This window comes from Athene noctua, chromosome 3, assembly GCF_965140245.1.
Source record: "Athene noctua chromosome 3, bAthNoc1.hap1.1, whole genome shotgun sequence".
Lineage (NCBI taxonomy): Eukaryota > Metazoa > Chordata > Aves > Strigiformes > Strigidae > Athene > Athene noctua.
The window spans coordinates 73,454,593-73,477,841 of record NC_134039.1 but is presented as its reverse complement, the minus strand read 5'-3'; the positions used below and the strand labels follow the sequence as shown (position 1 = coordinate 73,477,841).

At 37.6% G+C, this 23,249-nt stretch overlaps 1 protein-coding gene across 4 annotated transcripts in view; it reads right to left on the bottom strand.

Moving 5' to 3' along the window:
* Positions 1-23,249, bottom strand: part of SRPK2 (SRSF protein kinase 2) — a 147,036-nt gene that overhangs the window by 88,029 nt on the left and 35,758 nt on the right. The window contains exon 3 of one of the 4 annotated variants that reach the window (XM_074903355.1): positions 12,563-12,626. The exons of the other annotated variants lie outside the window; for them this stretch is intronic. Coding sequence (XP_074759456.1) covers positions 12,563-12,600 — 38 coding nt within the window. The 5' untranslated portion in view covers positions 12,601-12,626. The remainder of the gene's footprint in view (positions 1-12,562; positions 12,627-23,249) is intronic. 4 annotated transcript variants of the gene reach the window in all.

Below are 23,249 nucleotides of genomic sequence, written 5' to 3'. Positions count from 1 at the left end.
CCCAGGCTTCCTCAGTTTGTCAATCAAGGTGTCATGGCAGATGGTGACAGAAGTCATGCTAAAGTCAAGATAAACAACAAACACTGCTGTTGTTTAATCAGTGTTAAATACATCTTAAGCCTCCAATATTTTTATCCTTTGGTATATCCTTGGACCATTTTTTGGCTACATCACAATAAATCCTATTTTCACTTGTTAACTCTAGCCATTACAAGCTGATAACTGATTATAAAACCTTCGTCAGGCATATATATACATGCAGAAGCAAATGAAGTACTACTGTATTTTCACATCTTTAACTTTCACTTCACATAATCCGTATCTCTTTCAATGTACTGGTACTTTAAAATAAATTTTCAAATAACCAGCACAAAATCAAAGGCAGGGGATAACAAAGCAAACAGATGACAGAAAACTGTGAGCAGATGGTATGTAAACACAAAGAGGGACAACAAGAATGAAGACTGGGGTGGGGGGTAAAGGGAAAGCTCTGGGATAAACCTCCTGTCGTATTACTTGCATATAAAACTCCACTGCAGTTGAATCTCAAATTACTTTTTGCAGTCAACAGCACACACATGAACTGCTAGTTGTGGACAAAACAACGAGATCTTAGAAGTAGTTTAGAGAGGCAGGAAGTCATGAATCTCAGGCTTTCAGGAGCTCCAGCTGACTCATACAGGCTTAGACCAACAGAGCAGGGTGATGAAGCATCATGTGATAATCTAGATCAGGCCTTCTAGAGAAGAAAAGCCATCATTTAGAAAGAGAAAAAAATAAAAACAGAGCAGGATGGACTAAATCTAAACACTCTTTCCCTAGAGAAGTCCAGTGAAGACCTGGCAGAAGCCTGGGAAGACAGATCCTAAAGCAGCTCGCACCTGTCCGCGGGAAAGGCCCGACTAGAGCTATTTGCAGTAAAGGGCAGGAGTCTTCAGATGCCACGCAATGTGACCTGAGAACAAACTGTAGAGTCCAGAAAGTGAATAAAGGTACTGTAACATGCATAAACACTTTTTCTGAAAGTTATGTTTTAGGTAGAGCATTGTTATCCTAAAAAAAATAAAGTCTGTGATCAAGTTGCTCTCTAAAGAATTCTGTATTTGGCTGCAACCAAAAGGCTGATGGTTGGGCAGAATACCCTCCTTTTAGTCTAAGTGAAAAAGGAACATTAGGTCTTTTACACAACAGCTGGGAAAAAAAAAAAAAAAGAAAAACTGTCCGAAGCACACACACATCAAATCTAGTCAGACTGTAAAGTGTGTGAAGAATTAAGAATTTTATAAATTATAAATAACAATTATGCCATTAAAGAAGGTGGGGGAAACTGCTGCAGTTATATATGCCTGTTTTAAGCAGGAAAAAAAAAACAGCAAAAACTGCTGTGCCTGTGATCTCAGGAGAGAGTGTTGTGTGGGGTTTTTGGGGTGGTTTTTTTGAGTTTTAGAGGGTTTTTTTAGTATAGTACTTGCTAGACAGGCAGACTTGAAAACATCAGCAAAATAGCTGCTTGTTGCACTTTGTTTCTACTCTGCTCAAGCAAACAGCTCTGTTTACACACTTTGTAAATAAATAGAACTGCACATACACAAAAATCTCACAACCCTCAAATCACACAATCTATTTCTCTTCCTCAGAGAAGCAACTTGGCAAAGCCCCAAGTATTAGATAGCTCTTAGGCTCTTATAGTAGAAATAATACATGCCAGGTTTTCTGAATACAGATGTCAGATAGCCAAATATTGGCTAATACACATTGTGGGTCTGTGGTTTTGCCTGCTCAGCTACCCTGCAAAGGAATTGAGCAATCTCTTGATGCTTGCACGTCAAATTAATGACTGGTCTTCCTGTCCACCTTGGAGACATTACTCCTCTTCTAAACAAGAACATATGATTGCTTTTTTCCTTTTTTAAGCTGGCCCAATAAATACTTTTTGATTGCTATTATCAGACAGCTCTTTTCCGGACCAGAACACAGAGGTGGGATGGCTAGTCTGAGTTGGTTTATGCCCCAGAACTCATTATTGTTATGATGCATCCCTGTGCTTACCTCACATGGGCCTTGCAACAAGCACAGAGGACAAGTTCAGCAGAGCAAGTAGCACTACTTGCTTGCGGTCATTGCTGAGCTTTGCCTTCATTAGATGCATGAGTAACATCTCCAGCAGGTGTAAGCCCAAAGTATAGAGTATATATTTAACACGCTGCAAGAAGGTACCTCACTTTTCCTTTCCAGAAATATAGGTCTAGGAACTGAATAGGAGTTAAGTAGTAGACAAAACTCTGCAATACTAAATTTCCATGAGACTTGAGAATGGAGCAAAGGTATTGCACATTTTGTATCCTCAGCTGATCTCAATCTTTCAGATGCCCCTGTCAGATGGCCAAAAATCCAAACAGAGCAAGATCCAGCTTTGACAGGTGTTACTAGACCCCTGGGAGACCAGTGTTAAGGCTAGCTGATTAAAGGCTAATCATAATAGAAACCAATCCAGCAAAGATCAGCAGAAAAACAATAGGTAGAGAAACCTTAACAGCCTAATCAGTGAAAATGGATCACCTGAATCATCTACTCCCAAGACCATCAATTCAACCATATTCACCCAGTGTGAAACCCACCAAGATGAGTCAAGTAGGAAACTTTCTCCCCAGAAACACCTTACAAACTAAAGCTTACTACCTTAATGGGTACCAGACTTCTTATGGGGTGCAGGGAGGAAGAACATTTTGGGATTACATAAAACTTACAGTGGGATTGTGAAAATATGCAAGATGCTATAAAATATTTAGGGGAAGGCCCTAGAGGCAGAAGAGACAGGTTTAAAGGTGGATAAGATAAAAACAAGTATGGAAACACAGCAGGAAAAAGGATATATGGCGTGGGTCCAGTGCAAATGGGTGGCTGATCAGTGCACTTGTCTGACTGAGCTCCACCCTTCATCATGATGCTCATATTTTGTCTATATTGTCATTAAACCCTACTTCTGTCTTCTTTGTGTATACACTTTCTGTTCTGAGTATATACGTGTGAATTCGAGCCAACTTCAAGCCAGACTGGCCAGCAAGTAGGTAAGAGGTTTAAGTATCAGCAACTAGAGTAAGAACACAAACTGTGGGCGCTCATGGGTCTAGGAGCCAGCAACTGGGGGACACCAATGGGACAAGGCTTCAGCAACTACATGGACCATTTAAGTCCAGCTACCCGGGGGACCCATACAGCATATGCGTGAGCTTCTGTGAAAATTCCACAAATTGACTTCTACCCTGAGGAGCTGGAAAGAAGGAACAGGACTGGGCTGTCTGTGCAGTTCTTGCTCGATGCTCTGGGTATGTTTATGTGGGTGCCAATAAAAGCACTGGTTTGAGTCTCAGTGTGGCCAGCTGTGTATGCATTTTCTGAATGCGAGCGTGTGTGCATGCACACACACCTACTGGGAATAAGCACTCAGCCTCATTTCTGTCTAGCCCTGGGGACACAGAACTGCAGCAGTCTTGCACTCACCTATTTAGCTGGGACAGAAGGTACGACCCTGGAACTCAAAGCCCTCCACATTTGGCTACCTCTGACAACTGGCATGGCTGAAAGGACACACACCTTTATCAAGTTTCTTAGGAAAGCTATCAGTAACACTTTGAAGCCTATGTCTATAAATCTGCCTTAGATTCAAGTTCAGGGGTCCATACTGTTTAAGCTGTCCTGGCATCTACTGGAACACACTCCATGAAGTTTTGCTAAGGCATTTTCTAAACCACTGAGTATTTAAATGATAGTAAAAAAATGTATTAGCATTCTCAGGCACCATTCTACTTCAACTGGATGTCCTCTGATTCTTTTAATAGCCCTTGAAATTCCTATGCGCTAAACATATTTGAAAGGAATCTTGACTGGATCTTTCCTACGTGTTTTCTTTTCAAGTCAGGACTCAACTGTACACCATTATATGGAGGAGTAGCACAAGTAAATCAAAAATACAGATGAAACAAAGTAGATGTAAATTAAATTACAGGATCGTATTTAATAAGTTTGCCTTGGAGAAACTTGTAAACACATTTCCATAAAGAACAACAGCACCTTTACATACTATTGATCTACACAAAAAATCATGCATTCTCTGGCAGCACACTACAGCCATGGTGGCCAAGGAATAGGGTCTACACTAACGCACTGTCTCAGTAATCCACCCACAGATATCAAGAGTACTTGTGAGAAAGAGGAAGACTTTTTTCCTTGATCACTGATAACGTTTTTGTGAGTTCTGCATTTTTTCATTTATTTCATGTTGTGAAACAAACATTTTGAGAAAGGCTGTATCTTTTTTTTATTTGGCTTTCTAGACTAATACTCTGAAACATTAATTCCTTGGGAAGGAGCCAAGTGAGACTTCAAACTAAGCATATAAAGACCATTTTTACTCTTACTGATATTAAATTAGAATGAAACATTTTAATTGATAAAAATGTACTTCAGAATCACTGTGGCTGATCATCTTTTTCATTATCTCTTAGGGAAGTCTTGATCCAAAGCTGTATTAGTCTTCTTGGAAGGAGACACTTCTCATAGCTAAAACACCAAGCAGCAGTGGAAATTCCTGATTCTTATCACATACGCAACAGGAGCTGTCAAAAAGGCTTTACACTGTCATACTGGGGATGACAAAGCACCACTCTGAGGAAACCACCACACGTGGTCTCCTATAGCTAAGGTAATCCTTTTATAGAAGGATTCATAAAGAGCAGAGCTAATTCCAAACATCTTCCATTCTAGTCCATGGCATGGAATAAACAGAGATTGATACGTCTGTCTGGTATGTGGGCATGGCAGGAACTGAATGCTTCTGTGGACAGTGGCCGTAGCAGCTGAAGATGACACACAATGAGAATCTGCAGGTCCTGATGCTGGATACAGTATAACAAAACAGCTGTCCGCTGAAACCCATAGGCATTTCAGACCCCTTCTCCACCTCCACAAAAAATAAAAAAATTTAAAAAATCACCGCTGAATATTCCAAATCAGTGGTTACAAAAGAAAACAATACTGTCTCTATAGTAGCATTAATGACAAAAACAATTCTCCCAGTTTCTGCCAGAACTACTGCTAATATTTAAGCTTTGACAACATGGAACAAACACGTAGCTTAAGAAGAGTTTCCACATTCATAGGGCCTGCTTTGCCCCTCCAAAAATATATACACTGCTCTTCTCCACACACAGTAATAGTGAGCAACAGAAGTGAGGACAAGTCCCTGCCTTCTTAGGAAGGCTGTGAACATCCCAGTAGATGTGGGGCATAGGAAATTGCTTCATGAAAGCAAAGCACTGAATTCTAAAAACGTTTCATGTTATTCCAGTGACATTTTGCCAAATAAGAAGTAGCTTTCAGAAATTCTCCTCCCTTCCACAGAATTAACACTGCTACAGGTTTTGGAAAAAATGTCTTCAAAATTAATCAGCACATTTAAATATAGATGTTTTCACAAGCTTTCAAGAGAAGAAAATACGATCTCTTAGTAAACAGAAATCACCAATTTACAGTCATTTGTCTTAGCAGACAAGATAAAGTTAGAATTAGGACATATTTATCAGTACAGAGAGGTTATTTAAAGTGCCTTCTGAACATCCTACTAAACACAGTGGCCAAAATTTCATACAAACAGAACATCTACATGGGATGTGGTTCTGGCCTTGAACAGTGTCCAGCCATGGCCGAGAAGCAGTCAACCAGTCTGACTGACCTAAAGCTATAATCAGACAAGAAACCGCGTAGACAAACTTGGTAAAGAATTGGCACCACATCATTTGTAGCATATGTAACAGGCAGACCTTGGAGCTGCACACATTTGTTTCATAGTCGGAACTTTAGAGGAAAAAAAAAAAAAAAGAGTGAAGCAAAAGAAGGGGAAATACAATTCGATATCCATCTAGTCACACTCAGCAGAATGAGTTTGGTACGCACCCTAGATGAGATAACTTCCATATTTGTTTGTAAGGTAACAGTGACTGGATTATGTCAGAGAGTTTACCCAAGCCTGAGGGTGAGTCTTGGAAGAAAATACAGAAGAACCTGGGCAGAGGCTCAAGAGTGTTAAAATGCCTATAGACAGAACTAGTGAAAGACCTTCTGGTCACAACATCTTTTGGATAGGAAAGGTATTCTTCAATCAAATGGAAAGACTGATGGATATCCTCTGAACTGTATGGCAGAATTCACAGCAACTCACAAACCAAGAGATGCCACGATTGCCTGATAATATGCTTATAATACACAAAATATGCAATAAAATTGAATGCTTAAATAGGCATACTTTTGCTTAACATGTCACTTAGCATCTCTTGATAACTACATTAATTGTGGCTCAATGAAAATACACATATCACATCCCAGTAAATTTACTGAATTACATGAACATCTAAATATTTTATTATTAATTTGTAAGTAATCAATATGAAGATGCAGAAAACCACAAATTAATTTATCCTGTAAGACAGCACAGCAACAAGTCATCTGGGATAGGTACACACTGTTTTATGCAATTTATCAGGTAACATTCTCTTACCATCTGGCTAGGGGCCTGAAGTGGACATAGTAGTGAAGTCATGATTAAGACAGTGATTAGGAAAAAAAGTCATGAAACAGATTGAATTTGTAATAGAAAAGGTTTTACTTTAAATGACCTGTTACTTTTCCATTTACACTTAACCCTGGAGTGGAATTGTAATACATACGTTTACCTTCAAAAGCATATTGTTCAAGTCATAGTTTTCAAATTTTTCACATAAATTTTTTTTAGCCATTAACTAACTGTGTTCTAATCATCACTGGACTGCTTGCATTAGTTCCCAATGAACAGTTCTCGTACAGGAAAAATCTCATGTAACACCGTAGCACCCTCAATATCTCCCTTTCCCAAAGTCCTCTCATTTTAGTTACAACAAGTTACACCTAGTTACAAGTGCCAAAACTGAGATTTTTGTTTTCAGAATGCATATTAGAAACCTTCCTGCAATAAGTATCTTGTAAATAACTGCATGATGAAAAACACTTAAAAATAACAAAGAAAAAAAGACAGAAAACAAAAAATATCAAGTAGTGCACAAAAGACCATCTGAATAGTAGTGATACAAATGACACATTCCACTTGTGATTATATATCAAAGTACATGATTTTCTAAAGCAGAAATTCCAGACACAGAAACAAAATCTATCACTGAAAAATAAAATACACTTCAAATTCTAGTTCTTTCCAAAGACTACTGATGAACTGATACAGGCACTATCAGCTCTAAAGAGTGCAACAACCCCTACAAATACCACCTCAAGTGAAAAAGCTGCTCCACAGCTGCTTCTACATCGGCTATTTCCTTTTTTTCCCTACACAAGCACAACAGCACACTGCAGCATTCCTTGTCTGTACATCCCTTTCATACTTCACAAAAAAGCCTTGCACACTAAAACAATGAGCTTGTGAAACCTTTAATATGAAAAATACACAAAACATAGGAATTTTTTTGGTACCATTTTAGCAATCTAAAATTAAGTACCTACAGTATGATAGTGGAACGAAGTGCCTCTCTGGACAAACAGCTTAGGGCCCACATTAAGACAGGACGATTTCCTCCCTACTTCTGAGATAAAATACAACGAATAGCAGTATTTGCTTGTAAATTTTGAAAAAAAAAAAAAGGGAAAATATACACTATTTATTATCATGTATTATTTTAAACAAAACTGAAAAACTGAAGTTGTATGACTGCTAAAATAAATTTGAACTGGCCTGAAATGAAAGTTAGGCAATATTTCTTCTACACTTTAAAAAAAAAGTAAAGCAGGAAGACAGCTAAAGAAACGTGTTTGAAGTTAGTAAAACTGAAGAAAAAGTTGCATTATTCTGCTAAATTTTTTTGTTTTAATGTTAGTTACATAAATAACAATAGAATTACACTGATTATTACACTATAATGCTCTATTATCTAATAATTATTACACTATAATGCTCTATTATCTAATAATTATTCCAAAACATTTATCTGACACACGGCAATGTCAGCTCATTCTTAATGTTGTGAGCTGATGGTTCTACTTTTAGACGTGTTTTATTTCTGTACTTCATTACAAGTGACATTCTGCCTTTGGAAAAGTAATGTATCCGCAATTAAACTAAAAAAACCCACACACACACCCCCAAAAAACCCCACCGCAGAACAAAGACATTCCCACATGTTCCTAAACCTGAAGGAATCTTTCAGCATCATAACTTGTTTCACAATGCCTTTTACTTCAACTAACATTAGGTCTCTTAGGAAAGGAAGCAGACAGTACTCAGGCTTCATCTTTTTTCTTCCTCCTCATTATTTCAGATTTCTTCCTCCCTTTACTTTATCCCTGACTGCATTTTTGGTATGACCTGATGAAGAAACCATGTAAAAGCAGTGAGAAATACATTAATTTGCTCTGCAAAGATAAATTACAAAGGGATAGGGGTATACATAGCCCAAGACTAAAAAACAAAACCAAAACCAACAGTTGACCTTAAACCTTGCCTGCACCACCCCACCCAAATACTTCTACACATCAAATAACACAAACTTTGCTGTCCTACTGTCATTTGAAAGTGTTTTCCTTTTACTGCTATTTATAAAGCCCCTCAAAATAATGAAAATCAAATTATGCACACACCAGTTATCGGCTTTAAAACTGCTCATGAGTGGCTGCTATTAATATTTTGGAAAAACACTGAAGCAGAAATTCATTTTCAAGAAACATGTATATGCAGCCTTTGCAGAAAGACTGGAAAAGAGCAGGTCAAATACTTCAGACTTATCACCCTTGCTAATAACCTTTACCAGTAAATACCCTGTGGTCAAACTGCATTGCTAAAATGACATAAATTTAGAATCCAAAATCAGAGCTAAAAAAAAAAAAAAAAAAAAAAATACACTGAGTTCTTCGTCCTAAAGCACAAAAAAGAAGAATACTATATCCATTAGGTTTGCAGTCTAAAGAGTAGAAAGTGATGCAGGTGGAAAAATTGACTTATCTAAAAACAAAACAGAAACTTGCAAGGAGTTCCACAAAGCCAGAAAAAAAAATCTGTTCAGCTGAAAGGGTTAACTATACTGTACGTGAGACAACTTGCTTAACTCATACAACATAGATGAAATTATTTTTGCTTTCTTGGAGGGTTCTTGAAAGACCATCCTCCTCCATCTGGCTGCTGCTACTTGCTTTCTAATGACATTTGCAGGGCTTGGACAAGTAACCTCACACAGCCTCCACTGAAACATAAAGAACACGGGGGTACACGGTAGTTGAATTACTACTTATTAGATAAAGAAAACAGGTGTGTGTCACATTGTAAGCATGTAGGAAGACATTTCCATAGTATACTTAAAGCTCAGACATCCAAACAAATCAATTCAGGGTAACAAGCTACAGCAGGTTACCTGATCCGCTGTAACCGTCCATGTGCACACTCGCATCCGTAGTTACCCGGGTTACCTTATCAACAAGGAACGAGGACTTTGACACAGGCTGCTAAACACGTACACAGGCAGCATACACTACTCAGAAATTTAGGACTTAGAGATGCTGTCTGGTTATGTCTGCTTAATGAAATATCCTGTAACACACCAAAACACAATCTTATCCCCCCTACCTGCAATTAGAGTTTTACTGGGGGGGTGGGGGTGTTAAAGGAAAGGAAGGATGAATCTCACTAGGAAAAACGTCTCAGGTTTGTATTAATTTACATTTCAAGGCTGCAATGTCTGTAACATCTCAGAGGATCCTCAACAAAAGGGTTCATTTCACTTTCTTGCTAATTATCTCCTAAAAGCCTCTTAAAAACATAACAACCAACTATTCTAAGAGAATGCTGCAGGATTTTTAACATGCTGAGCTTCCATAACAGACAAACCATCTATTATATTCTGGCTTCCTTCTCATCATTTTTTCCCTCTATGATAGGATTACATGTTGAACTTGCCAAGTGAGCAGGAAAACCTACGAACGCTAAACTGTCTTGTAAAAGCAAAGACCAACAAAAGAAAGAGGCAAGTAATGGGCTTCTCTCTCATTCCTTCTCTATTCTCATTTCATCAGTTTCTGTAAATGCACAGAGCACCTCCTCTCCTCTCCCCTCCCCTCCTGCTATGCAAGCACTGTCTAGCAGCCTCTGCTAATGTGGAAAACAAAAAACAAGCCATGGACTCTTTCAGATCTTCCACCTGGCATTTCCACCCAGAGAACTCAAGCTTCTTGAAGTCCAACCACTAGGAGGAAGGGTAAAAACTAATAATAATAATTGAAAAAATGCAAGTATGAATTCCCTTCCCGTGTTTGTCAAAAACATATATATTTTCATGTCTGTACAGTATGAACACACACTGCAATTTTGCTATACAGCAGATTGAGGACAGTTCAGCAGCTCAAATTCTCATTGCTATAATTTTGTTTTTCTTAAAACATCTTATACGGTAATTTTGAAAGGGCCTGGAAAGGAACTGGCAGCTAATAGGATAGACAGCACTGTTTCATAACAGCTTGGGGGAAAAAAAAAAATCAGTCTATTTTTAGATAGGTGAAAAGAATGTGGTTATTTAAAAAAAATCTCAGATAATATATAAAATTGTTTTCATTTATAACTGACCACATAAATTGTGCAGCTGATGTGTCAAATCAAGCTCCAGGTGAACAGTACCACATATTTAAATCCTCAAAAGAAATCTATGTGCATATACAACATTCACATTTTAATCTTTATTGCAAGATAATGCATCATGCTTATAAAAGCTTACTTTTTAATGAATGGCATTTAAATGGATCCCAGACAAGTGCATCTTTTTCTAATTATGTGTTATAAACCTTCACAGAGACCTATTCATCTAAGACTACCATTAGTTCAACTATGAGCATGTTTCGCTCAAAAACAGACTGCTCAGTATTAGGGTACTGCATAACATTCATATTAATAAAATAAACATCTATAGTATATACTGAATTCCCCCACAGCAGTGCCAACAAAAGCCTTTCTAAAAATCAAGTTAACACCTGTTTCCTATACTATATTCACCCCATCATCCTCTGTTATCACCACCATTTTATTAGCCTTGTATTTAAAAATTTTAGGCATCAGGGTGGGATAGAGACAAACAAACAAACATTAACATTTTCTTTCATAATTCTTAATTTCTAATAAATAAATAAATAAAATATCTCTCAAAGCTATTCTTATATTTCTCCATTTTGGAAAGGTGACTTAACAACTCATTCCCCCCCACCATTTTCTATATCTCTCATTGCTGATATTTTGCTATACTACAGCTGGTGAAAGGCAATGCAGTTTGCTTCTACATATCTTACACAAATATACTTATAAATCAAACTAAACCACTCATTTTGTTTTTTAAAACCATGCATGCCACACAGCAGTTGAGCAGTTGTTCATTTTCAAAGATGTCTTTTAGCCTGTCTCCTTAAGATAGCTTTCAATGCATTATATCTTTCTATGCTGAGCCATTTAATAAAATGTACTTTAGATAATAATTTCAGCATGCAGTTTGAGTGCTTAAAATTAATAATCGTATTTTGTTGCCAACGTCCAATATTACAATGGCAAAATAGAAAACGTTCAGATGGTCTTCTGCATACAGCTGAAATGATTACTGTAAATAATTTGTGAAAAAAATATATTATGTTGCTCTGTATTTAAGCAATTTTGAAAATAAAAATATCTCCTAAAATTCAGTTGCAAGCAAAACAGAAGTAAGCAGGGTTGGATCATTTAAAAATCAAGAAAATGATCACCAGGAGGTTATTTCACATCAGAAAACTTAATGTGCATTTAGTATCTCGAACTATTTCTTTAAAATGAAAACAGCTACTTGAAATTGTAATAATCTGATTGACAGATAAAATAATTGCTTTAAAAACACTTCTGAGTCATTTTGTCCTTACCTGCAGGCATGAACCATTACTGCATGCAGCGACTGCTCCATTTCCTAGCACAGACTTGAACAAGGATCACATCTATCTTACAGAATGTGACTAATTGGAGGATTTGCGATTCCTGAGCTACTTTGCAAAGGACACTCCCTTTCCACATAACAGGACACGAAAGAAACGCTTCACCAAGTTATATTTCCTATGCACCTAAATCGAAAGGAACCCTTTGCAACCGTGGAACGGTTTCCTGCAACACAACAAAAACGCGAGGTCTTTAAAAAAGAATTTAGAAATCGAGATGCTGTTCGCATGACAGTGAAAAGGAGCAAGGTCTGCAACACCAGCACACACAAACCAGCAGCCTGCTGTAGTACGATTTGCATGCTGCAGCCCAGTAGGCTTCATTAAAAAAAAAAAATAAATAAAATAAAGAAATAAATAAATCTCTGAAAAAAATGCACAAAGCGCAACCAAAAAGAGAGGTTCGATGGATACGGTACAATAACCGGCATGCAATACGTACACAATGCTAGCGAACTTGACAAGGAAAAGGAAAAAAGCCCTGCGCCGCTGCTTGGCAATGCTACACCATGAATCGTTCATGCAAAAGATGCAGCTGTACCTTTCTGAAGAGGACGACTTCTCAGAGTTAACTGACATCAGCAGCTCAATCTTCTGCTTGATTTCTGGAAAAATCAGAAAATATTCACCACCGAGACCGCCTGCCCTCGCTTTCCAAAGTCTTATCAACCAAAGGATTGTATTTGGCTAAGCCCTTTTGTTCGGAAGGAGGCCGCAGGAGCCACGGTGCCTGTGCGAGGGCCGGCCCAGCCGCGCTCTGAGGGACGAGGCGGGAGGCGGCGGGCCGGGCGGCCCGCGCACATGACTGGGCACGGCGGCGGGCGGAACCATTCCGCGGGCGGGGGGGCGCCTCTGCTCCGCACCAGCCCGCGGGGCCGCCGCGCCGCCCCGACCCGCGCCGCTGCCCGCGGGTGCGCGGGGCCAGGGTCTGAGGGGGGAGAAACCGAAACAAAGTGTTTGTGGCACGGATCGTCTTCCCGGTCGCTTCTCTAAGCTCCACCGGACACCCTCGAAAACGTTCAGATCAAAAGCCCTGAAAAATATGGCTCTTTGAATCATTTCTGTCACAAAGAATGAAGTATTAAATCACTACTTTCATACAGGGGCTAGAAATCAAGACAGCGAAAACGCTACGCATACCTGCATTTTATTTTTTTAGTGCCCTGCCTCTAATTTCCTCCAAATGTACTTCGAAAAGTAATATTTCATTTTCCTCCATTTTTTTTTAGTATCTATTAATTACCAATCTAGCACTTGTAACGACTAAGCGGAAACACCCACCAGGCTAAACTGGGCTGATACCTCATCACTGTCGTCACAGAAACCGCCTGGCAGCGCACCCCAGCACAGACACCCCGACCAACTGTTACTACGGGGGAGATGCACCCTTGTGCCGTCTGTCACTTGTCTCACAAGGTCCTGTCAAAGCAGAACAGAGAGATTACTGAAAAATGAAGTCACCAGGAGCTTGGGAGTCAAGAGGTTTGTCACGCAAAAAACCCAAAGAATAATGCCAAGGACGTGAGCATCATTTTAAGATGCTATCCTTGCAGGAGACCGTAGTGCCACCTATGGAAATACTGGTAAAACCTGTGCAACATTAAGATTATGTCCACTTGTTTACAACCAGAGTAAACTTCAAACTATTAGGGATTAACCATTCTATGACCACAGAGCTTCAACCTGATATTCTTCTTTCTTTACTCATATTTCAGACACAAAGCCTCAGAATGTCAGAAAACAGAAGAATGAAGAGAAACTAGGGGGGTTTGGTGTTGGGTATTTTTTTAATCAATGTTTAAATACTGTTATTACTACTTGAATGAGTTTATCACCCTTGTGCTATGGTGGATGGGTTGCAAGTTAGCAGCAATTGTCACCTGGGTAAGCGTATGCCACTTGCTCTTCCCAAAACATGATGACTGGAGAAACCTCCAAGAAGAATCTCAGTTCTCGCATCCAAAGTAGATGTTTCCCAGAGCTTTCAAGACATGCCTTTGAAATGTCTGTATGTCCACAACTGGCTCCACTGCGTGACTGAAAGGACCATGCAAAACTTCCTTTACCATTGCCCATCCCAGGCAGCAACTACTCCTCTGGTCACAGACTTCTCTGCCCACCCAGACTCATGTCCCAACTCAGGCAGAAGTTCAACTACTACAGGAAAGTCCAGGCTGGTGGCTGGGAAACCTCCCAGGTTCTGGGCAGCTCCAGAGCTGCAGCGGGCTGGAGAATAAGCTTGCTGATCTAGTCTCTTGGACCCCATTACTGAAAGTCCATAGCAGTTCTTGTTTAGGCCATGTCCATCTTTCCCTCTGTGCCTCAGTTTTCCAGCTATCAAGAGAGGATGACAGCATCAACTCCCTGGGATACTGTTGTTTTGGGTTTTTTTCCAGTTAAAAACCAACCTAAAAACCTATGACAAAACACCAGTGAGCACCCCCAAGTACCAAATTATCTAATTTTGTGCTCAGTGCAGGCTCAAAAATGGCTATTAAGACATAGAAAAATGGCTATTCAGTACAGCTTAGAACTGCACAGTGGCTAAGAACTGAAAACACTAAATGTCCACCCAATCACTGAAAGACCCACTCACGTTACAGTAAAAAAAATTCTGACATGACATTAAGAACTATGCTGTACTGCACAAAGGCCCCATGAACAGCTTTAATACCTCTTCATTTTCAACTATACACCGTTATTTAAAATTTTAAGATTTTTAGTGCAACACAGGACATTGGTGTTGATCATACAAATTATGCAATGCACTGGATATATTGTTACTTATTTTAAAGATTGTTTTAATTAAGTGGAGGAAGGCTAACTTTGTAATAATAGAAAATACTGTGTTATGATAACCCTAACACATTTATGTTTAAACTGTATAAAAGCAGTGCAAAAGATCAAACAGACCAAAGAACAGTGGCACAGTGTGATCAGAAACATCTACTGCAGGACTGGTTGAGGTATTCAGAACACTGCAAAAATATTTCTCTGAGACTACCTTTAAGAAAATTCAGGAAAAAAAATTACTTTCTCTGAATACAGACTACTTCATATTACACAGGTTAAAAGAAAGTATGTGTACTTCTTAAAGACCAGCACACCTACAATTCCTTACGAGGGATTATCTCTTCATACTCTAACCCAATATGGTTCAACAAGAGCAGGTTACTTTGTTACACATTGTGATAACACATTTGTGTGGTCAGTACTAAATGCTACATCACAGAAATTTTTGTGGGATGGAGGAGACTAAAGGTATGGACAGATTTGTTGAGAAAGCTTATCCTTCTAGTACTCTACTTCCCCACCCCGTTCTGTACAAAGCAATGTTAGGACACAGCTCTCTTAGCTGCTTATCCTCACTTTTGGACAGACAATTTGGAAGTACAAACTAAAGTTCATTTCCCCTACCACAGATCTTTGACACTGAGTGCCTAAATATGTCCTCAATATCATAATCCAACAATTTTTAAAATTCCTTCTGAACACGCTTAACCCTGTTAAAATTTAAAATGAATTATATAAACAGATACAAACCAGGCAGGATTTTATGGCAAAACAAAATTCACAGAGCTTGGAATAAAGTGATCAACCAATCCATTCCATAAGCAAGCCTCCAGATAAGCTTTTCAATGGATGCCTAGAGATTATCACACTTACCTTTATGGCTAGCAACACACTACAAGATGTTAAAAATCAAATCCAACATGTTAGTTACGTCACTGCAAACTTAAAGCCCCTGGACGCTCCAAGAGACGTACAAGCACATTTATCTCTGATGGTATTCCAGCACATAATTTAGTTTTACTTTTGGCAACAAAGACTTTATCGCAGTAAGAATTGAAATAAAATGACAATTCACGGGGAAAAAAATATAAAATTCTAGCATCATTAATGAACATTCCATTCCACAAGTTGGTAAAACCTCCATGATGAGGTTTAGGGGGAAGTTTTCTTCCTTTCCCCTCTCTGCTTCTCTCCTGTCAATTTGAAGCATTTTCTTATTTGGGATTTACCTATCTTTTGTCTCTATCTGAGAATTTTGCAACTGGACCCATTTCATTCATTTTTAAAAGCAAATCTGTACCTTTACACATCTATACTGCACTCCCAAGGTCAGGCTGATACCACCATTATCCCTCCTGATACAAAACTGATCATGGAAATAATATCACCAAAATAAAAGCAGATTAATTTTACACTAAGTGCCTTTTAGGGCATAAGAGAAAAACGGCTGCAGAAACAGCAATGATATCACTTGTTTATTTTGATTATTTATAAATTACACATCCAGAAATCTGGGCTCATTTACAGAATTCTTTAGAACATATAAACTGCATCCCAAGTTCAAATAAAAAAAGAAAAAACCCTCCAAATTGTGGTTACTCTACCACCCACTCAACCAGCCTTCGCAGCCCAGAAGAATGCAAGTTACAGTAATATTTGTTAAACTCCAAGTAAAAAAAAAAAAAATTTACAACTGAGCAGCTCTTCCTGAAGGCCTCTTGGTTCAAGCCCCTCCAACTTGACGCAGAGAAGTAACACTTCAACTTCTGGTTAACTTCAAGTGCTGTGGCACAGAGGTAAACACTAGGCTATTCAGGACCAACACTCATTTACAGATTCAAAGGACAGTATCTTTAACAGCTTTTATGAGTTAATTAGATAACTGTATTGATCAGTGCACAGATGTACAGTGAATCTCTGCTTAGAGAGCATGCACATGTTCTCACTGAAGATTTTTGGAGTGTCCTAATTTCAGAGGTAACAAAAAGACGGCACTGTAAGTAGAACCATATCCAGAGGAATAGATCATAACATTGTGGCTGAAAAAAGATGAAAATGAAGGAAAATTAGTGCCTGCAGATCCCAAAGCAGCAGCAAATGAATTTCTCAAACTACAATGTAACAATAAATTTAGGTATATGGGCAGTGATATCATTGTCACCAACTTCTCAGTCATTCCATGCACTTTATCAGCCCATTTTTGAGTAATTTTACGTTGTGTACAGGTCGAGTGGCAGACAACTGGCTCTCATCCAAGACCTGAGCAAAGCAGATACACTAAGCCTCTAAAGCCTTACTATTCAAGCTATGATTGAATGAAAACAAAAAAGCAAGTTCGGAAAGGCTCTGCACTGCCAAAATGGCTTCATAATCATCATGATTTTTATTTTTTTAAAACAAAGCAAAGCAGAGACTAACCATTTAGAGGAATCTGTGCTCAGACTTTTTTTTTTAGCCCAGTTGTTTGCTTCCTCTGAGATGTTTAGGTGTAGGTTGCAGATTAGATCAGAGAAAAAGGCATCAGATAAAGTTAAAATGGGAAGGGATGTCCTTTTAGAGAGATAATTTGCTCTGCCAAAAAACAGGAGACCAGAAGCTTGGAAAAATGGAGAGCAGAACCCTACAAAAAGATGTTGGCAGTTTCTAAACTCAAAGGAGATTCGTAGGAGACCATCATGCCGGTGGCTCCAAGAAGCCTGAAGTTTTCACAGCAAAACTAGAACAAACCACCTCAGAAAGGATAAGGGAAGAAAGTCTCCAGACAAGACAAAGAGAAGCTCTTTTATTTCTGTAATGTGAAAGAAGAAAAAAAAATGATACAGGAATTGGAAACCTCTGAGTAATATATATATAATCAGGAAAAAAGAACAGGGGAACAGGTCTAGCCTGGAGTTTTATTTGTTTTTACCAGCAAGAAAAAAACCCAAGAATTCTCCACAACAAAAGAAAAAACCAACCCTAGCTGCTGCTTACGTACAGATGGAAAAGTGCGGACAAGGTATACGACACTGCATAAACCGTTCCCCATGACATATGGGTAGATATCAGGGTCACCACTATTTCAAAGCCAACTGACAGAAATCACTGTTTCACTAAAAACTTAATTGTCTATTGCAAACAGATTATCTTGATAGTCTACAACACATTCATCAGTCAAGACAAAAATATCTTACTGACTGCACCTATTAAGTTTATCCGGGGCAGAGAACCACTGTTGTAGAACTCTAACGGAGCGTGCTTTCCCCCGGCTCAACACGCTATCTTCAATTTGTTGCAGTGTAAATCTCTGCCATACAAAATTCCACACATCCCTTTTAAAATAAAGGTTCAGTGCTTTTCTTCCATTTTCTGTGCAGCGTATATGTTAGGACAGAAGCCCAAGATGCTTTTAGCCTTTCTTCTACAGTATCTTTGAACACCCTTCCCCATCAATATCCATCCTAGTCTATTCCCCATTGTCTTTTCCTTCTTTACATCCCATTACTGTTACAGGTGCTTGTATCTTACATTTTGCCTATTAAAACTCTCATCTTGCTGTAAGTTGGCTGTACTTCCAGTATTACTGTTAAAATAAATAATTCTACTACCCAAAACCTATACAGACCTGAAAATATCACGCTAAGTAATTTAACCAAAAAACCCATGCCAAGTAAATTTTCAGCCTTAAAACCATGGAATGAATTGTGGACTTCAGTATTACTAACATGATTTCATGTGGACAAAACTATGTTTTTTCAGGCAGACAACTCTATGTTTTGAGCTGTGGGTAGTTGTTGTACAAGTGGCATAATAAACAGTAAAAAAAGAAGGCAATAAGTTAAAGTTCTCTTGATGAGGCACCAGGTCAGGACAAAACCAGGCAGATTTACACACAATTTGAGGGGTTAACTCCTTCATCTCTTTTAGATAATGTACTTTTAAAAGAAGAAATAGTTCCACACAGTAAACTGCTGGAATCACATGCTCTGGCACCAGGGATTTCAAAATGGCACAAACACAGGGCAAGCCTAAATTTGATCAACATATGAATGCTAAATGGGGTAGCACTGAAGCACAAATGGTAAAATTACCCTAAAATAAATCATTTTTCCAGATGTCACTAAGCTTTGAAGTAAGAAAAAAAATAGAAGTTTTATGAACTTCTTCAGGTGTCTCACACAAAGCACTCACAGCAATGCTGATACAGAAGCCAGTGACTGCCTCACTGAAGAGTGACAGAAAAACAGCTGTTTGCAATCTCCTGTTGGGGAGATTACATTAATATTTTTAGTATCATTCCTCTTCAGTATCCTAAATATTTCTGCTCAGGGTATGAGGAAATTACAATAGAACTTTTAAGGTTATGCCATACTTGAAATATTAAAGTTACCATTTTAAAAAACACTTCAAATTGATAAAGCTAACCCTCTCCTTTCCTAAAGGGGCATATAAAAAAAGTCAGTAGTATCAAAATGGACAGTATTTTAAACATTTAGGGACTGGATAAAAGATACAAAGGGAAGCACAGATCCTTTATTTGTATACACTGCACAAGTCCAGACACAAGCACCAGCTAAAGCTGGGTCCCACTCATGCTCAGCTCAGCAGGTATACATAATAGGAGTTGATATCTGCCCAGGAAAAAAAGAAAAAAGAAAAAAGAAATCAAGAGAAAAAAAAATCTGATTACAAGTATTTCATTTTCACTTGCATACAGAGGAAGATAAGTTTACTCAATATTTACAGGTACATTAATGTTAACAATACTGTAACAATACTTGTTAAGAAACTATAGGTTGCATCTGATCTTCTAGTGATCTCAGAGATACAGAAACACTGATTTTTCACATTGCTGATATACTTAAAACTCTACTGGAATAATCTGCTCAGGTACTTTTAAAGAATATGTTCACAGTAATATCACCATTATTCTTCCAAACTGAGCTTTCCATACCTGAGCTGAGGTTGAAAAATAATAGTTTTACAAAATATTCTGAGGAAAATCTGTCTTCCTTCAAAATGGCTACCACCCCCTGTTAGTACTCGAGAGAGAAGCCTAGCCTAATTCTTAAAGATTGACATCTTTCATTCAGATAACACTGCTAGCTGTTTAGCGCTGTTCTCATTAACACAAATGAAGGCCAAAGCCAAACTGAAAGACAGTACACACCTTTAGTGGTAGCTGCTGCCTTGTTTTTGCAGAGGAAAATAGAAGACCATTCATTAAGAACTTACTGAACAATGGTATTTTATTAAAGAAAAAATAGCGACACTAGTATTATCATTTTAAAACTTAATTTCATAGAATCTTCATAAGAAGGAGGATGCAGAAAAGCATGGGATACAGAAAGGAAACATGCACTGCCAGAGACCTCAGAGAGGAAACAAGAAGCTTGAGAATATCCACCATACAGTCAAGTTTGTTTCTGCTTCTACAAAAGAGAAAAAAGCATTCAAAATACACAGATTAATTTGCCTTTTACTTGTTTAAATATTTAATTTCCAAATACACAAATATACAGCCTAAGTCACATACTTAATATCTCTGAAGAATTTTTAATACAGTCAAATTCTTGAGTTTCTTCTTTATGTTTATATATGGAAATTTTTGAAGGAAGTTTGTAGATAAACTTGAGGAAGCATTAGGTGTTTAAGAAGAAAAGCATTAAGATACACTATGATTACTCTAAAAATGGCCCGTTATAAAACCAGGGAAACAGAATTACAGTTAAACGTAACTATGCATTTGAGGTTTTTTTAAGTCACCTCTGTAACTTTAACTAAGGCTTGTTGACATAATTTGTCACTTTATCTTTTGCCAGGCTGTAGTATTCAATAATAAAGTACTTACTGAAACACAAAAGTGACATTAAGAGTTCTTCATTCTGGTAGTTCTCCTGGGTCTGGCAGCATTTGCTGTACCAGATGCACACCCAGCACCAAGTTGCTTTTCCCTCCCTCCTCCCATGTCAGTCCAATAACCAACTCTGCCCAATGTGCATCTGAAAATCTGTGGTTGTACAAAAAGTCATTCTTCAAAGAAAAAAAATACAAAATCTAAACTTCTTTTTGCATTACTATTTGTCAGACTAAACACCAGTAAAGCACACCAAAGAAAATGTTAACGCCAAATATGACTGCGCTGATTATTTTCTAATTACTTGTCTTCAACTGTAGTATTTATATGTAATAAACATTATAATGTTATATTATTTATACTGTATTAACTATTATTTATATGTATTTAACCTCCATGAGAAAGGTTTTGTTTGGAGGGGACTAGAACACTGTTGAGAACATTTCTTAAGAGCTGCTGGAAAACAAAAAGCTTATTCTTACAAGTTCATCCATTCTAGGAAAAAGAAATCTGAAATATTCATTAAGTATGTTAAAATGTATCCTCTTGTCCTTTAATATCAGCTGCCAATTGTTTCCTATTATTAGGCAAAAAAACATCTTCATATGGGAACAGTTGTATATAAGTAGCTAGAGACAGAGTGATGTAAGAAGTTATTACTCTGTTAGTTAAAACACAATAAATGATTAGCTGTTCTTTGCAAACCTTGTCTACAACAAGGCAAATGGTTTGCTGAGTGTGTTATGGTCAGCTATTCTGCCAAGCTGAAAGAAATTCAGTCTCCAGATTATAATGGATATATTAATTTTTTTCACACCCTCAAAATATATCACTTCTAGCATCTTTACTGTCTTAACACACTAGACAGTATGGATAATTACTGATTTCTAGTCTGAAATATTTCTAATTTATTCCTTTTACAATCTAGTGTACAATTGTTGCTGTGTTAGGATTCTTTCAATAAAAGCGTTTTCTTTCAGGTCTACAACTTGCCTAAATGCCTTAAGTGCTATTCAAATACTATTATTTTTCCACTCATTTGCTATGTTCCTTTTTTCAAAATTCAGGAAAAAAATTGCTCTAATGTTACAGAATGACAAATTAAATTCCAGTCTAAAGAAAAAACAGGTTTCTATTCACCCAAACTGAGTCAAGCGTATGTTACCTTCTAAAGTCTAAAGCAATGACTCATAAAATCCTGCACACATTCTGACTCCTGCCTCTCCTAGGAGATGAAGCTACATGATTTACCCAAAAGGATTAAACTGGGTCACAATTATTGAATACATGTTATAAACTTAAACTCCACGTTAGAATTTCTCTTTAGCCTTACTTCTTATTATCATTCACTGTTCTAAAAAGCCTTGTGTTTTTACTTTTTATTACATATTGTACAGTTAGAAATACTTGTAGTAAAAATATTTTCAACTGAGGTATTTTGACAGGCTATTCACAGGATGTTTTTCAGTATATTCTGTCAAAGTTTTTATTTTGTAATCATCACCACAGTATCTACGTAACTGGCTTTCCCAAATATTCTTGAAAGGTTTTCAGTATTTCCTCTATCCAGCAGATCATGAGGATCTTATAATCCTTGAATTCTCAGCTCTCTTTGTTAAAGCCTGTCAGATCAACATCACTTACTGCAAGGAAAAGGCTTTGGACTGTAGCACCTGCACACAACGCCTTTGCTATCTCTGAGGCGAAGCACACAGCTGGCAGAAGAAACTTAACATGAAACCATCACCACTTTCCAGTCATCCAAAATGCACATGCGCTAACTGTAATCATGCTTGCTTCTCTCGTGTTGATCTGCCTTTCTGCTACCATAACCACTGCCAATGAAGCCAAGAAAACTTGATACGTTGCACTGAAGGAAATTATTGTAATGGACAACTAGCAGCAACAATAAATCTGTAACAATCATACCTAAGACCATGTACAATTCTCCATTAATACAGCATCTTTTTATTATTTTAAAATACTATTTTAATTAACTAAATAGATCCACCTATTCTTAAATTACATCTTGATCAAGTTTAAACCTTTAAAAACAGTATTTTTAGTAAAGCTGTAATACAGAAAAATTAAAATTGAAAATTATTACTGGAGATAAAATTGTACTGATGACAAATTTTAAACATGCATGCAATGCCCACGAAAGGAGGAACATTCTAATTATATTTCAAGTGTGTTTCTCATATACCATTTTCACTCTTTAATTGCCAATGCCTTGGATTTACATAGCAACATGAAAGGACACTGGGGATTTCTCTGTTGGGCTTATCCCTAGCTGAGAATGGACATAGAAGTAACACAGGAAATTATTTATTTAAACTCATACAAATGTTAAACACCTGAACACTGATAACTTGGCACTCAGCCGAAATCTTCAAGTAAAGGGCCTTCTGTTTGCACATTCTTTTTTCTGAAGAACAGAAATACCTTTAATTCTTCAGATGCCTGTCTTTGTATAGTCTGAATGCAATTACAGTATAATACAGACATGTGTTGAATATATATCATTGAATATGTAGGAAAAGAAGATACTATACTCACAAAAATGGAAAGAAAAATATGAGGTGCTTCTAGTTAAGGG